A 16,272-nucleotide genomic window follows, 5' to 3' on the forward strand; every position below is an offset into this window, starting at 1 on the left:
TAGCAGTGCTCAGATCAAGTTCTTTACAGTGTCTTCACAATAGTCATCAATCCCTTTCATTTATCACTTTACAGTATCTTTTTTCTTTAAGCTACTTTTGGTTTTGGACAAGTATTTCTCAACTTGATTCTTAGACGGTCTTAGATGAAATTAACACACTCCATATCAAATAGCCTAAAGAAATTGCTAGGATGAAAATAAAATACAAACTTTTGGGAAAAAAAAAATTGTTGTAGAAACTTACAGAAAATTTTAAGAACAAAAAGCAAACTTTAAAGAGGCAAATTTCATTATAGAAATTTCCACAGCTAGAAAATCAATCGAGTTTTTTGGAAATAAGATTCGCACGCCATTATAATATAATAATTGGCATGCTGGATTAACAGGGGGATTGACAACTGACAGCTGACATAAAGTAAATGGGCGTGACCACACAAAGTCAATGGGCGTGGCCACATAAAGTCGATAGGCGTGGCCACATAAAGTCAGTGGCTGCAGCTATCTCTTGGAAGCGGGTGTTGCTTACAACTCTCTTACACATGTGCCACACCTGCCGGCAATTATCAAAGAATGCCGACAAAATATGCGGATTTTCCACCATCAGCAAAATTTCCATGTCCAGCCGCCCCATTTTTCTTTGTGATGGCCTCTAGAGATGGTAAATGTAAATATAAATCAGTCTCCATCTCCATCGTGAACTGAATACTAGGCATGCATACTATCTAGATGGGTTTGAAACCAAATCCTAGCCCGATGAAGAGATGACAAATGTATGATCAATATATCGTAACCAATATGTGAATTTGAGCATTGATGGAGAGCTGTTCTGATTTCTGAATCTTATACGAAAATATTGTAAAAATTATCTTTAAGTTTTATTGCAATTTTTTACATAAGTGCTTCATTCGCCTTGTTCCATTTCATCCACCTCACACTGTTCGTACTGTATACAATCTCATCTATTTCCTCATTATACTTTTTATCAATTTTTTGCTTGTGTTAATTTTAGTTTGTTTTGTCACACAGATTATCACACATTTCAATTTACTTAAAGCTACACTACCTTTTTTAACCTTTGAAAATTATTGTAGAAAAAATGTTTCAGACCAAAACGAAAAGTCTGACGACGGAAAAATAACCGAAAACGCATCTCTCAACAGCAACAATTCGTCTGGCGGCGGAAAAGCCTCCCTAGGCGCCAACACCGGCAGCTCTGTCAATGTTCCAGCCGAAAAGGTAAAGGACAACATAAAGGAAGAAACTGCTGCGTTAAAAGACTAAACAATCTTCCTTTGTTTTGATTTTAATTAATTTAAGTACCAAAAACTACCTTGGGCCAGCCCCTAGAGACATTTGTCGATGTAGCGATGAACTTTTAGGAAGAGTGAAAAGTGCGCGTTTGATTTTTATTAATTTTTCTAATGTGTAGCGATTAAATATTGACTCAAATTAGTTTAATTTGCAATTGAAATAGTGTTAATTATTATATGTGATGTATTTGGAAGCTTAGTTTAGTCTCTAATGGCTGGCCTAAGAAAAGTAAAAACTGAATTTGTGTTTAATGATCTTTTAATAATTATTTTGTGGAAGTAAACGTATATATTTCTGTTAGTAAACGTAAAACCATTATTTTTGTACCTCCCCTGCTTATACTTTATTTATTCAACTATGACTGACTACCTCTCTCGGCCGGAACAATAAATTTGGCAACGTCGTGTCGGCGTGTCAAATTGACTAAATTAGTGAAATATCTATTTGTTTTATTAAATCTAATATGTTAAAGATAACAAAATAAAAATATATTTAATTCTACCACCAACGACCGGTTTCGCATACTACAATTTGCTATGCATCTTCAGGTCTTACGGTACATAGTAAATTAAATGCTGAAATTACAAAAACCCGCATTAGGGTGCTGTCTAATAAAGAAATATACAGCAATTATGCCAATATTATATGTCTGTGATTATAATATGAATTAAATTGCTTTTAATGAAATTTTAATTTTTGAGCAGGCATTTAGGACAATAATTTATTTTATAAAAACATTATTCGTCACAATCATCTTAAATTCAAACAAAATTAGTATCATCGAATAGGTATATTAAAATAATTGTAGTTTCGCATTTAATTAATAAATATTCTAACGTTCGCCTCTGGTAAATTTTCAAAAAAGTTGACGTTGACGTAAAAGCAATTAGAGAATTGAAAAACGTCAACTTTTTGACAAGTAACCACGGGCGGAGGTTTTAATATTTATTATTTAAATGCGAAACTACAATTTTAGTATTTATTTAATTTATTCATCAAAGTGAGCTTAAACTCAAATAAAATTAGTATGGTTAAATAGGTATTTTCAATACCTTTCAAACTAGGTATCACTTGCCATAAGGTCCTGTTACAGTGGCGCTGTAACGTCATCTGTCACTATTACGTCGCCTGTTATGACTACTAGAAGCCTACGTCTGTTTATTACCTCCCTCCAAATTTCACTATTATAAGTATAACCATTCAAAAGATATGAGGGGGGAAGGGACTTTTGACTAGCACTGTATATGTTTACCTTAAAGAGTCAATAAACATAGATAACTTGCTGGTAAAAAACTTTCATATACATTTACGAATAACGTGTTATCCAAAATATTCGAAAATTACTAATTATAGAATCTCTGTACAAAATATAAACAAATTTATGTCACTTGTACACGAGCTATATCAAAAATCGCCTGTTCTGATCATCGCAATACGTGTTCAGACAGATAGTTCCGAGAATGTGTTAGGCTTTACCTAAACTGTTGCCAAATTTCAGTGTTTCGGTCTAGAGATAAAGAAAACTATGATTAAATCGAAAATGGTCTGTATAAAGTACTATTGCTTGAGAAGGCAACCAACATTACACTTTCTAAATAGTGTAGTGTTTATTGTCTATCAACATGACTGTGCACTGATAATTTTGATATGTCGGTTAGAAGTTCATCTAAAAAATTAAGAAATTGGCTAGTCATTTGCAAAATTATTATTCAGTCTGATATTGCGCACACTTGTATTTGTTAGGTCCAAAACTCGTGTAAAGCAAATATGTACTAAAAGCTGTTTTATATCGTTATTTCTAAGCTGCAAACCAATGACGTCGATAAAAAAGCCAGTGGCGTCGAAAAAGGGTAGGCTATCCTTACAATATAAATCATATTCCACAATATTTTAATATATTTTTGATATGATGCCGTGCAATCGTAATAGTTTTACGTTTATCTCACTTTGGATTATTTTGGTGCTGTATGTAATGTAAACCTAAAAGATTTCTCAAAATGCGTATATAAAGTAATAACGCGATATTAGATTTACGAAAAAAAAAAACGCTTGATGGAATTGAACATTTTTTGTAGTGTACAGTTTGTGTTTCACTCAGTCTTTACACCATTATTTTTTATTTTTATATGTTAGTAATATAGTTATGTAAATTTGCAACATGAACTATTAGCATTCGGGTTATTGCTCTATTTATTGTTTAGAAAATAAATTATTCATACGTAGTCATTCGATTTTTACATCAAACTACCTAAATGTGTGTATTTTATGAGGGATATTTCAAAATTGAGTGTCAAAGAGACGAGGGTGGGTATTCTAAGAAAAATTGCTGTGAATAAATACTCAATGGGCGAAATTGTGACAAGCAATTGTGATCTCGTTATTTGCAATAACAATTTTATTTTTTATTTATGAAAAAAACGATTAAAAATTTGAATACCGGTGAAGCTCAAAGCCGTATTCTCGCTGGACGCATTGTAGCGTCAACTTACCGTGGATCACTCGCACCTTTTGAGATTAGACAACATAGATAATTTTCGTAGAGGTACGTACTTCATTCTGGCATATATTATTGATATTCTGCTGTCATTGCACATGTAGTTATGGCACAAAACACATTTTTGTCGTGTTAACGTAATAACATAACGACTTCAAGCTCATTCGCACGACAACGATTGGCTGGCTCGCATTGTTGTATACCAAACTATATTAAAAACTAAAAAAACTTTAAATTATAGCAATTTAATTTGCCTACCACGTTGGGTGTCACTTGTAACAATATATAATTGCTTCTAGGGGGTTGAAAGGGGGACCTGAACAATAACTGGGCTGGAGATGGGGTAAGCAAATAAACTGAAACGTTTGCGAACGGCTACTCGTGTTTTGGTTGGAGAGCTAGGTCGTGAATAAAGGATTCTTTTTTTGAAGGACTGGGAGGGCTAATTACAAAAAAAAATCGGTTGCCTGTAAAGTCGGTTTTACGGGCGAAGATTTTACGTGACAACGTCTTTTTCTCGGTAGAATATTTATTGATATGAATATTATTAAATTGCACAATAGTTGTTTGCAGTTGAAACGCGCTGTTTCTTCTCAATCGACTGAATTACGATTGATTGCAGAGTGATTTAAACTAATAATTTACTTAACACTATCAACATTTGTCAATAGTATGACATAACCTATAAACTCAGTTTCTCAACTTTTGTGTCAATCTAACAATTAATCAATCAATCATAGTTTACGATAATGAAATATTAGTGTACAATTATTTACCTTTATTGTTGTAGTTGTTGTAAATGACGAATCTAAGCACTCCACATTTTCACTACAGACACAGCTGACGATACTTTAACCACACGTGTGAACTTGTATTATGACGCTTTCTCGGTTTTCCAACGCCAAGAACGCTCGAGAAAGACAGAGACACAAGCACGCACCGATTCAACGCGCCTAATTCTCTAGTGCTGCGCGTGCAGCGGACCGATCATGTTTGAGTGGGAGAGAGACGCAAGGCATTCGCCGGTCCGGCGGGCCTCTCTCTCGTTCGGTGACTCATCGTAACAGACGTGAGCGGGCGTTACACTTTTTCATGAGTGACTCCGAGCCACAACCTAATTTAAGACGTTGTCACGTCAAAAAAGAAATAAAATACTTACAGAGATTTCCTGCGCAACAATACAGAAGAAGATTCCTAAACTATTTAAAATGGACGCCGTTTAACAAATCCTTTTGCTGGTTAGAAAGAAAGGCTTTTCTTTTCTTGGAATTACATACAAAAAAAAAACACTGTCCCCCACACACTTCAAATGATCTGGATTCGACTCTTATGAGATGGAAAATGGACAAATCTTGGGAAGGTCAAACATACAATTGGACTTCAGGTTATCCTGATGATAACAATATGTATTCTTCAATACTCAGCTACTTAGTCTTCACATAAAACCTTAGAGACGCTGTTTTTCAAATCCCTTTCGTATGGACTACAGCATCTAACAAAACGGTGATTAACTCACTAAACAAAGACTGTCAAATAACATTTTGACATTTAAGTCACCTCCTAACACATGGAATTAAACGAAAACTTTTGCCGGTTTTTTGGAACTATCACCGAAAAAGATCTTTCCCGTTCATAACTCAATCTGCTTCTCCGACTACCACACTTTCGAATTCCCAATTTGACAAATTCGCCATGACTTCAACAATTAAATCAACTGCTCTCGCAGAAGATCCATCGAAGAGTCTTCTCATCACCCAAATCATTCTCTTCCCCGCATCACTCTCTTACCAACCTCAGTGGAAAGATTCATATTTATTTGATGCGTAATATCCAAGCGGATCAAGGTCAAACGAAATAGCTATTTGTGTTATTATAAACAGACTAAAAATGTGTATATTATCAATCTCAGAGACGCAAAAAGATTAATAATATTTTTCGGTATTTTAGTGTATATACGGGGTAAAACGGAAATGCCACAAATTAGATGATCAAAGACGTTCCAGACCGGGAGTGACGCCACAGCTCTTAGCATTCAAATTTATACGTTTTGACGTATTATGACGCAATGCTAAGTAAAATTTGAAGTGTCATATTTCACGTCAAATGTCACGTTAGAGAAGTTCATGTCTCGCACTGCCTTTTATTATTTACTACACGTGGGGTTTAACGATGAATGCAACAATGTATGTATAACGTATAATGTAACGTTGCGTGTCAAATTTCTTGGGAAGTGTCACATTTTTAGGTTAGATTTTTACGTTACACTGAAGTTAAGGTACTATTACCGTCTAGAATGCCAAAAAATGGCACATTTTCAACATTTTTTTTGTATCTTGTTTACTATATATGACAATTAAACTTCTTTAATATAAAAGATTACAAAATTTTTGTTTTTTCAATTGTTCGTGTAATTTAAAGATATCGCCAAAAATTTTCCGTCAAAAAATTACTGCTTCATCTGTGGACAGTTAATCTCTGGAACGGACTCTAGTTTTCCAGAAAAATTGATAATTCTTAATCACAAAATTAGTCTTTCTTAGTCACAAAATTTTATTTTTTTTGTCAAATACTGATAAATTATCATAGAGAAAACCAAAACGAACAAAATGTATGAAGGTTTATTAAAATCAACCTACAAGATTCAGAGATTAAAGATTTTGAGAAAAATTATGTTGTTTTGGTTTTCTCTATGGTAGTGTACCACTATTTGACCAAAAAAATAATAATAAAGTTTTTGTGTCTAAAAAAAATCGAAAAAGGGTCAATTTTTGAACAATTTTTTCAAATGTCCGCCATTTTGTTTTTTTTTTAACAATTTTTAATTTTGCTGGTAAACTATTACGTAAGGGCACTTCATTTTTAAAACCCTTTTCGAATTTTATATTTCAGATATTAACTGTCGGCCATGGAGCAGCAATTTTGGAAAAAAAATGTACTCTTTAAAAGTTGTATAATATAAAACAAGTTTGATTGTTATAGGATACAAAAAAAAATTGTTAAAAATGTGTCATTTGTTAGCAATCTAGACGATAATAGTACCACAAAGGCTTTGTGGCGTTACTTTAGGTCTGGAACCCTTTTTGGTTATCTGCTGCACGTGACATTTGACGTAAAATGTACGTAGCCGTTTGGGCGCTATAAGCTTTGTGACGTCACTTCCGGATTGGTACCATCTACTGCCTTATTGTATTTACTAGTGATGGTACATCATGGTTTCTGCCAGAAAAATATTGGTACCATTTGATTAAAATTCTTCATTCAACTGTACGTTCATGAATCTTCATAAAATGAGCAGTTAAACTCAAAAATTATATTAATTACTATTTAAATGGGAATAAGCCACAATTAAAGGTTAAAGTAAGTTTATTGACGTTTCAATTTTCACTTCTAAAATGCCAATCGAAAAAAAAAAGATTTCCGATAAATAGTAATTCATTTAAAATGCCACAAGAAAATAGCTTCAGAACAATATCAAAAATTATAGTTTACTAGTAAATAAAAATTTAACCATTGAAAAGGATTTCTCTATAAAAAAACAAATGAATGATGTTACCATAAACATATGATACTATCAGCCTAGTTTCTGTTTTTTTTTGTGTGTTATTCACTATATTTTGTAATTCTACCAAATGTTTCAATTGTCGTCTTTTTTTACCTATTCTCGACAAAGCGCTTTTTTCTAATTTATTTTCAATGTTTTTATGATCATCCTATTTAATCATTAGAAATTTAATAGAAATTAGTACACACACAAAAGATTTGCCTTTTATCGATCGAATCTCCCTCTTCTTATCGGTACGTTAGTACTGCCCGGCGTACCTTGTATACTGTGGAAATATATACATAGACAACGAGCCACAATAGCACTAACACATTCGGTTTCATAATTCACATCGATTTCAATAATCTCATTGTATCATTTTTACTCTTCCCCCATATTTCTCACTGTAATACCTCTTAGTAAAATTTTAAACAAACTGTACAGTCAGAACATGTTGTAATTTTGTCAAATCTTCTAAAAATTTCGATGTAAATGTTTTTTATTAGCAGGCGCTCCCTTTCTGTTTTGTACTATAGTTTTGCGAATAACATTTGGTCTAGTATTAATTTTAATATGTATAGTGAATACTGCCGAAATATGCCTGGGATGACCAAGGTTTACTGTATAAAACCACCGAGTATAAAAAGACGCAACATTGTAGAATATATACTAGCTTAAAGTTCCCGCTTTTTCTTTGCACATGTTTAACATTTTTCACGAAAAATTTTTGTATCTCATATCGTTTCTACTGAAAGATCTAAAACCATGAAATTAAACCGATTGTCTGTCATCAATAGAATACATCAAACAAAGACAGCAATGTGATGAAAGACTAGGAATTTCGAGTTTGTTCTTGTTTATACCTCATTTTTGTAATATTTAAATTTTATATTTATTTTGAGGCCTCGAAGTTATAATTTTTTTCAAGAATAATTATTATGACGCCTATCCATTACCTTAATGTTCGATTTCGTAAAGTTCATAATTCCATAATTCAATTTATACGAATTTTTACGGCGTGCAAAAGGAAATATGGCGCTTCATGAACTTAATATAAATCTACAGGAAGTTCGGAAAATACTTGAAAACCTGAAGAACAGAAAAGCAGTAGGTAAAGACGGAATACCTAACGAATTACTGAAATATTGTAAAGCAGCAATGACAGAACAATTAACAACATTAATTAATAAAATTATAAAACAATAAATTAGCAGAAATAACTAATTCTACTATTCAAAAAAGGAGGTAAAGAAACAGCCAGAAAACTACAGAGGTATAAACTTGTTAAATACTACGCTAAAACTTAACTGAAATGTTACTAGTGCTAATAAATCAGATGATAAGTTTAACAGATGAACAACATACTTTTCGTAGTGTAAGATCGTGTACAGATGCAATATTCGTTATAAAGCAAATTACGGAGCAATCACTAGCGTATAATAGACCAGCATTTCTGTGTCTGACCCAAAGAAAGCGTTTGACAGAGTAAGACTCAAAGATGTAATCAATCTTCTGTTGAATAGAGAAGTTCCCCTATATATTATAAAAGCTATCGAAAACATCTACCAAAAGAACAAAATGGAAGTCAGAATAGATGGAAAACTTACAGAACGTATAGAAATAGGCAGCGGAATAAGACAAGGGGATTCATTGAGCCCCATGCTCTTCAATTTAATCATGAATAAAATCATCAAAAGCGTTAACAAAGGAAGATGATACAGAATACGCAATATTGATAGCCCAAGATGAAGATAGTCTGCAAAGACCGGTCCACAGATTTAACATAAGAGCAAAAGAATTTAATATGACAATCTCATCTCAGAAAACTAAGACAATAGTAGTCAGCAAAGAACCAACCAGATGTAAAATAGAAATTGATGGCATCAGTATTGAACAAGTAATGGAAATAAAATACTTGGGAATTACACTGTCTAGCTATGGAGATCTGGACAAAGAAGTGAGAGGTCAAGTACCAAAAGCAAATAGACTGGCAGGATGCTTTAATAACAATATATGGCGAAACAGACACATTAACACTGAGATGAAGTCAAAAATTTATAAAGCCAGTGTAAGACCAATAATGACATATGCTCAGAAACAAGACCCGACACAGCCACAACGCAAAGGCTACAGGAAACGGCAGAGATGAGAGTACTGAGAAGAATTACAGGAAATACGCTGAGAGATCGAACGAGAAGTGAAAACAGAAGAAAATGTAACGTACAGTGTATAAATAAATGGAAACAAAATAAAAAAAAAAGAATGAAATAACCACATAAGCAGAATAGAGGAGACCCGTGTCGTTAAAATAGCATAGCTTTGCTTTGTGCCCTCCAATTATAAAAACTGGCAGGACCCTGGCCTTTCGGCATACGACCGTTAGCGCTTCCACTGCCCCTACGAGTCCGACACCAAAATGAAGGTGCCACGCCACGTATACCAGAAACGTTTCGTGGGGCTTCACCTTCCCCGTTACTGTACCTGTGTTGCGATTACCGCACCTACCCGTTATCCCACCCACGGGCGGATAAGCGAAGCAGGCAGAAGAATTTCCACCTCGCACGTAGACAGGTCGCCGCCGAGGATCTCTCCTCTACCACTCTTAAATCTTCAGGGGGATACGTGCCGAGACACCGACGCCCCTAATGGTGGTGTAAAGCCAAAAGAGGTGTGTACGGGCTCAGCTCGTTCAACCTCGCCTGGTTTTCTTGGAATGAGAGTAGAGTGGTCCCACGAGAGTCTCGTCTCGGATACTAGGAGTGTAGACCGGTGACCGTAACGCCTCGAGTGCCGACCCGACACCACAAGCGACGGCTCTCCACCTCTCAATTCCTACCCATTAGTCGCCTCTTACGACAGGCAGGGCCTTCTGACCTCGGCCGTATTCTTATCTCCGCGAGCCGAACGGAGCGTCAAAATAGCAAGAGATAAGTCACCAATCGGCAGAATTTGGCAGATTTGGTGCCAAATCATAATATCCCCTTGCTATATTTATCACCAATCCCAGGGCCGTATTTACTTGCCCTTTCTGTACGTAGTGGGATCGGCGAATATGCGTGCCGATCACCTTTACCGTATTAAATTGTGGACGGAAAACGGTCTTAATTTCGGGGTTTTAGGTTCTGTGGATAATAAGAGTCTGGTAGATAAAAAAAATCGTAGGTGTTACCGTACATGTGCAAAAAACGGGTGGATGAACTATATCAGTTTAGATGATATGAATATGTACATAAAAACGATAAAAACAACCCTTAATTCACGGGTAATGAAGATAATTACAAACAAAAATTAGTTTGGAAGATAAGTTAAAGTAAATAGTGAAAGACCTACTAGACGCTGGGGAGACGATGATCACATATATCAGAGAAAAAGATTGAGGTAACAATCTGTTGGAAGACATAGATAAAAATATATTAAATGCTTTCATATAATCGTAGTACTTTATAATCATATATTTTAACCGAATGTTTATACTTATATTATAATGGTATGCATTAACATTGCAAAATTTTTGTTGAGTGACTAAAAGTAATTTCAAATTTTGGGTTTGACAAAATTTTTTTAAAAATATGAAATTATACATTGTTTTAAGCGTTTAAAAAAATGCGGAAAATACATTGGTTTAAATAAATAACTTTGAAAATTAAAATTTTTAAACTTTTTAGACCACCATATTGAGAACTAAATGCGACGTTGCCAAATTTATGAGAATGTTGAGTATTACAAGTATTACCTACACTTCAAATTTTATATATTAAAACATTAATTTAAATATTTTCCAGCTTCGTAAATGTATTCAATGATTTATTTTAAAATAACCTTGATAAAAACAACAAAATACCTTGAAAGACAGTAAAAAAATAATAATAAAGTTTTAAGCAAACAATAACATAAACTTAAAACATGAACATCATCATCATGCAACCTCTTATGTCCACTGCTGGACATAGGTCTCTCCCATTTTTCGCCACTCTTCACGGTTCTGTGCTTCTTGTTGCCATTAAATAGAAAACATGAACATTAAGAGTAAATATCTTAATAATTTGGTATTCTTACCTCACAAATTCGCGAACAACAAATAATACCAATCGCACAGAATGAATCTTCATAACCAAAACTCCTTATTTAGTCTTCAAACAATTAAAAAAATAATATTTCCAACTTTTTATGAGACAAATACACACGAATTAGAAAGGTTTGGAAAGGTTTTCTAAGCCCCGCCCATTGTGACGTCATTTTAGAACAATTTCCTGCACCTTTTTTAAGTTATTCTTATTTCTACTGCTACTAATTTGTTACCACCCTGCTAAAATTTATGAATAACGCCTAAGGTGGTAAAAGAAAATGTTCAACAACATGAACGGTGAATATTATAAAGTACAACGATTGATGAAAAACATTCTGTAACTCTCAATGGATAACAAATGTGGTCTAAAACATAATAAAAAGGGTCTAAAATCGACGGTGTATAACACTTGTTAATCGATTATAAAATAAATATACAACACTCATTTTTATCAAGATGTAATGGATCCTTGCGTTTATTGATTGATACATTTTTATTTGATGTATTCATTCAAGCTTCTATTCACACCTTTTAAACATTCAAATTAACGTTTAAAAACTTTCTACGGCTGTTAATACCTGAAAAGGAATATCAGAATCATATACATACATTTGAAGGTGTTTTTTATGAACAGCGTAGTTGAAGCATAGTCATTAGTGTTTTTACAGATGTCCCGACAAAACACTTGGTGTGATTTTGAGATGTTCAAAGCTTAAAGCGATGATTTACTTAAGGTTCCACTATGTCTTACCTCTTATAGAGTAGCTCTACCGCTGATCCTACCTTTTTTACCTCATATACTATCTTCTATCTATAACTGTAACTATTGATCTAGCAGATAATTCAGCTGTCGAGTTACTCTGTGTCATAAATGTTCTAAATTTAATAGTCTATTGATAAAAAAGGGAAAATACATAATTACAGCCTCTGATCTTGTTAATTTGAATTTATTATTTATAATTCTGATTTTTATATAATAATTTATGTTTTTTTGGTTGAATTTAATACAAGCCTTTAATAGGGAAAGTTTTGCACTGAGTGCAAAATCATTATCGTTGGTACTACGGCCCTATTCCTTGAAATATAATGCCAGTTGGCATCCTTATCTACACAATACCCCCCTCTATAGTTCCTTCGCCAACAGATATATCTACTTATACAGGGTGTTTCAAAAAGGTATGTCATAAATTAAATCACGCATTCCGGGGACAAAAATAAATTGATTGAATCCAACTTACCTTAGTACAAAAGTGTACCCAAAAAAAGTTACAGCCCTTTGAAGTTACAAAATAAAAATTGTTTTTTTTTGCATTATCTCCCTAAACTACTTGACATTTTGTAATAAAAATGGACACGTTACTTTCTTGTTCTGAAAGCATTTTTCATACAAAAGAAACAACAAAATCTAAGTGCACAGAAAAATTTTAAGGGGGGTGCGCAGCCCTAAATCCCCCCAAACTTTTGAGTACGTTCAAATTAAATGAATTTTGTGGCATCATTAGTTTAACACATTATTTTTAAAATTGTTTTTTGCCTCTTATCACTTTTTTCAAAAAACAGTTTTTATTGAGTTGCGGCCCTTTTCATTAACCTTTAAAAAATTACGTGCAACTAAATAAATGGCTTAAATAAATTAACAAGTACAAAAAATGTCTATAACCTCTATAAATATGATATTATAATAAATGTTCAAAATGACTCACATTTTCTCCAATACACATTCGGTATCGTTTTAATAAGGCAACCCGAATGCGCTGAAAAATCATATTTTTCTGACGAAATTGATTTGCAGCTTCATACCCTCAATTGTTGTTCGTCCTCTATTGTTACAGAATACACTTTCCCTTTCATAAACCCCCAAAAGCAAAAGTCCATGGGGTTAAGACCTGGACTTCTGGGTGGCCAAGAAATAGTAGCGTCACGACCCCTTCCAATCCACCGACCAGGAGACTGCCTGCAAAGGTATTCCCGGACTTCATTACTGTAATGCGGTGGAGCGCCATCTTGTAGAAACCACATATTTTGTCTTATTGCAATATTCACTTCTTCCAAATACTCTTGTAAATCGTTTGCCAAGAACTGCAAATAATTATCACCATTTAAATTGTTGGGAAGAAATACTGGGCCTATTAGATTGTTATCCACAATTCCTGCCCAAACATTAACTTTGAAACTCCTTTGGTGATGAGTCATTTTTTTGGCGTGAGGATTTTCGTCGGCTCAAATGTGCTCGTTATGATGGTTTGTTATTCCATTTCTACTGAAGGTAGCCTCGGTAGACTTATAATTGTCTTTTTTACTTTGTTCTAAATTCAGATTCGTGCCATTTATTGCAGCCATCTTGATAGTTTTGTTTACAAATGACAATTCCGCGCCGAAACATTATCAGTCGATGACTCATGTTGTTTTCGAATGGAATGGGTATTTATATTAAGTTGTAGTTTATAGCAAATCGAGACTGATGTCGTTTCGGCTTATATGTTTCTGAAAAGACCGATTCAATTGTGGACTCAGAATTATTAATTGTCGTGATCGGTGTCAATATCGAATAATATCGATCAGATTAGAGCGGTACAAAAATGAGGATTTGCTCTGGTTCTTCTTAACTGACCAGTACTGTGCGCACATAGGTGTATATATTAACATATATTATGTTAATATATACATCTATATGTATGTCAGTGCCGAAATTGTCCAATTTTTTATAGTGAAGATGTAATCATACTAAAATTGAATTGAAAAATGTAACTTTGTATCCAGTAATGCTATATTTCAAGGGCTCAAGGCTGATTCGCGTTTAAAATTTAGTTTAAAATATTTTATTGACAACTGACAGATTCTCTCAAATGGATACAAATAATGTCTTATGAATTTAAATTTTATAAAATATCAATGCAGCGGCTGTAATATGTGTTTCTTATGTATATATTTAAATACAGTTCAGATCATTTTTATAGTATTTTCAATTTACATACATTACTATATATATCCCCCCTATTAGAGGGTCGGATCCATTTACTATTGTATATCAGAGACTGCAGAACAGTTGCTTCGTAAAAGCTTCGCCTCGTTCCATTAACTTCGCCGCCGTTCGGCGCAGTCTCGTTAGCTCATTATTTTAGTGGTGTTAGCATACATACTTGTAGCATATATAAAATATTGTAAAATGTGTCGAAAAGTTCGAAGTGTGATATAAAAAAACTTTTTAGACTCTTTCTTTTTGGATAGAAGTTGCCCAGATGTTTTTAATTTATTGGTGAAAATGGTTTTTTAACGACGACAAAAGAACTGACTTTTTGGAGGTGTTTTCACGGACGTATAAAGATTTATAAACGTTGAAAAAGACTTAGCTGTTTTTTTTTCTTTATGCAAAACTCAAAAAAGTGCTAAATTATTTCTTTCGTCATATTTAAATCTTATTGAATAAATGGTTTAAATATGGTTTGTTTGTTTTATTTATGACCTGTACTTTTAATCGTTAAGGAAAACGAAAAATATTGTATTGATGGTGGTTTGTCTGATAAAATTGATAAAATATTAGTCCCTTATGAAGATCTAGAGCAGTCTATCCCAAAGTGGTCTATATCGACCCCAGTGATCGATAAAAACCCGCAAGTGGTCTACGTGGGCGAAAAAAATTGGGGGTAAATGACAAGAAATTTCAATCATCACTCATTGCCGTACAAACAAATGCCTTTGTTCCTTTTATGCAACGAAGTTTTTAGCAATGAAGCCAAGAAGGCATCTAAGCTGAAAGACCATCTGAGAATATGTCGCCTAGATAAAACAGATAAAGATTTGAAATATTTTTAAATATTTTAAGAGAAACTTCATGGTTTGTGAGTGTGTTACAATGTTTCGTAGCTTATAGCCAAATCCGGAAAACCGCATACTATCGGAGAACAGTTAATTTTGCCAGCGGTTGAAGCAGTTTTAAAAACTGTTGTACACAAGCCTGAATCTGATATGGCTAAAAATATATCTTTAAGCTTCTTGGGTAATTATTTGCAAAAGCACCATTTATACAGCTGGGCGACTCAATTTTACCTGTTAATGAAGCATTATTATTGGCTATGATCATTTTTTTATGGATCAATATATCCACGAAGAATTACTATTTGCGAGAACTTTGACAACCGATACTAAAGGTAAATCAACATTTTATGTTTTGAAGGCTTACTTCTTAGAAAAAGCAAACCGCATATCAAATATATTGATAGCTACAGAGGAGCACCTGCCATGATTGGGCGTTATCGTGGTTTTATAAGTTATTTTAAAAGAAAATCTGCCCAGAGTATTAGCAATACACTGCGTCATCCAGAGACAACATCATACTTTATATTTCATCATCATCAGTGGCATTACAGCTCGTTATGAGCCAAAGCCTTCTTCAGAACAATCTTCCATTTGCCCCTGTCTCTGGCAACTCTTCCCCGTCAAAATTTTTTCTGATCGTTGAATCTTCATCTCGCCTAATTACATGTCCTATCCATCGAAGGCGTGCTAATTTAATACATTTTACAACGTCAGGTTCCCCAAAACTTCTATATAACGTAGCGCCTACGCCACAAACCCTGTTCTTGGATTCCTCCATATATTTTCCTTAGAAACGTTTAAGCAATTCTTAGTCGTTCTGTGTAAGTGACCACGTTTCAGACCAGTATGTTAACACTGGCCTTATTAGTGTTTTATATATGGTAACTTTAATTTTTCTGGGTAGTTTTAGGGCCATGTGTTTCCTCAAGCCATAATAGCACTGATTGTTAAGCACTATTCTTCTTTTAATTTCTTCGCTGACATTGTTGTCTTTGGTCAGCAGCGAGCCCAGGTAGACGAAGGTGTCCACGTCTTCCAGTTTCA

The 16,272-nt window shown here is 33.9% G+C and overlaps 1 protein-coding gene across 4 annotated transcripts in view; it reads left to right on the top strand.

The window, feature by feature from the left end:
• The window catches only part of nocte (no circadian temperature entrainment), a 38,120-nt gene extending 23,267 nt beyond the window's left edge, over positions 1-14,853 (top strand). For 3 of the 4 annotated variants that reach the window (XM_072528813.1, XM_072528811.1, XM_072528812.1), the window contains exon 16: positions 1,106-14,853. In XM_072528813.1, the coding sequence (XP_072384914.1) occupies positions 1,106-1,281 (176 nt within the window). In that variant the 3' untranslated portion in view covers positions 1,282-14,853. Of the gene's footprint in view, positions 1-1,091 lie in introns of all 4 variants that reach the window. The other variant, XM_072528814.1, reaches the window with a different exon arrangement.
• Positions 14,854-16,272: the final 1,419 nt, after the last annotated feature.

The sequence above is a fragment of the Diabrotica undecimpunctata genome, chromosome 4 (assembly GCF_040954645.1).
Source record: "Diabrotica undecimpunctata isolate CICGRU chromosome 4, icDiaUnde3, whole genome shotgun sequence".
Classification (NCBI taxonomy): Eukaryota; Metazoa; Arthropoda; class Insecta; order Coleoptera; family Chrysomelidae; genus Diabrotica; species Diabrotica undecimpunctata.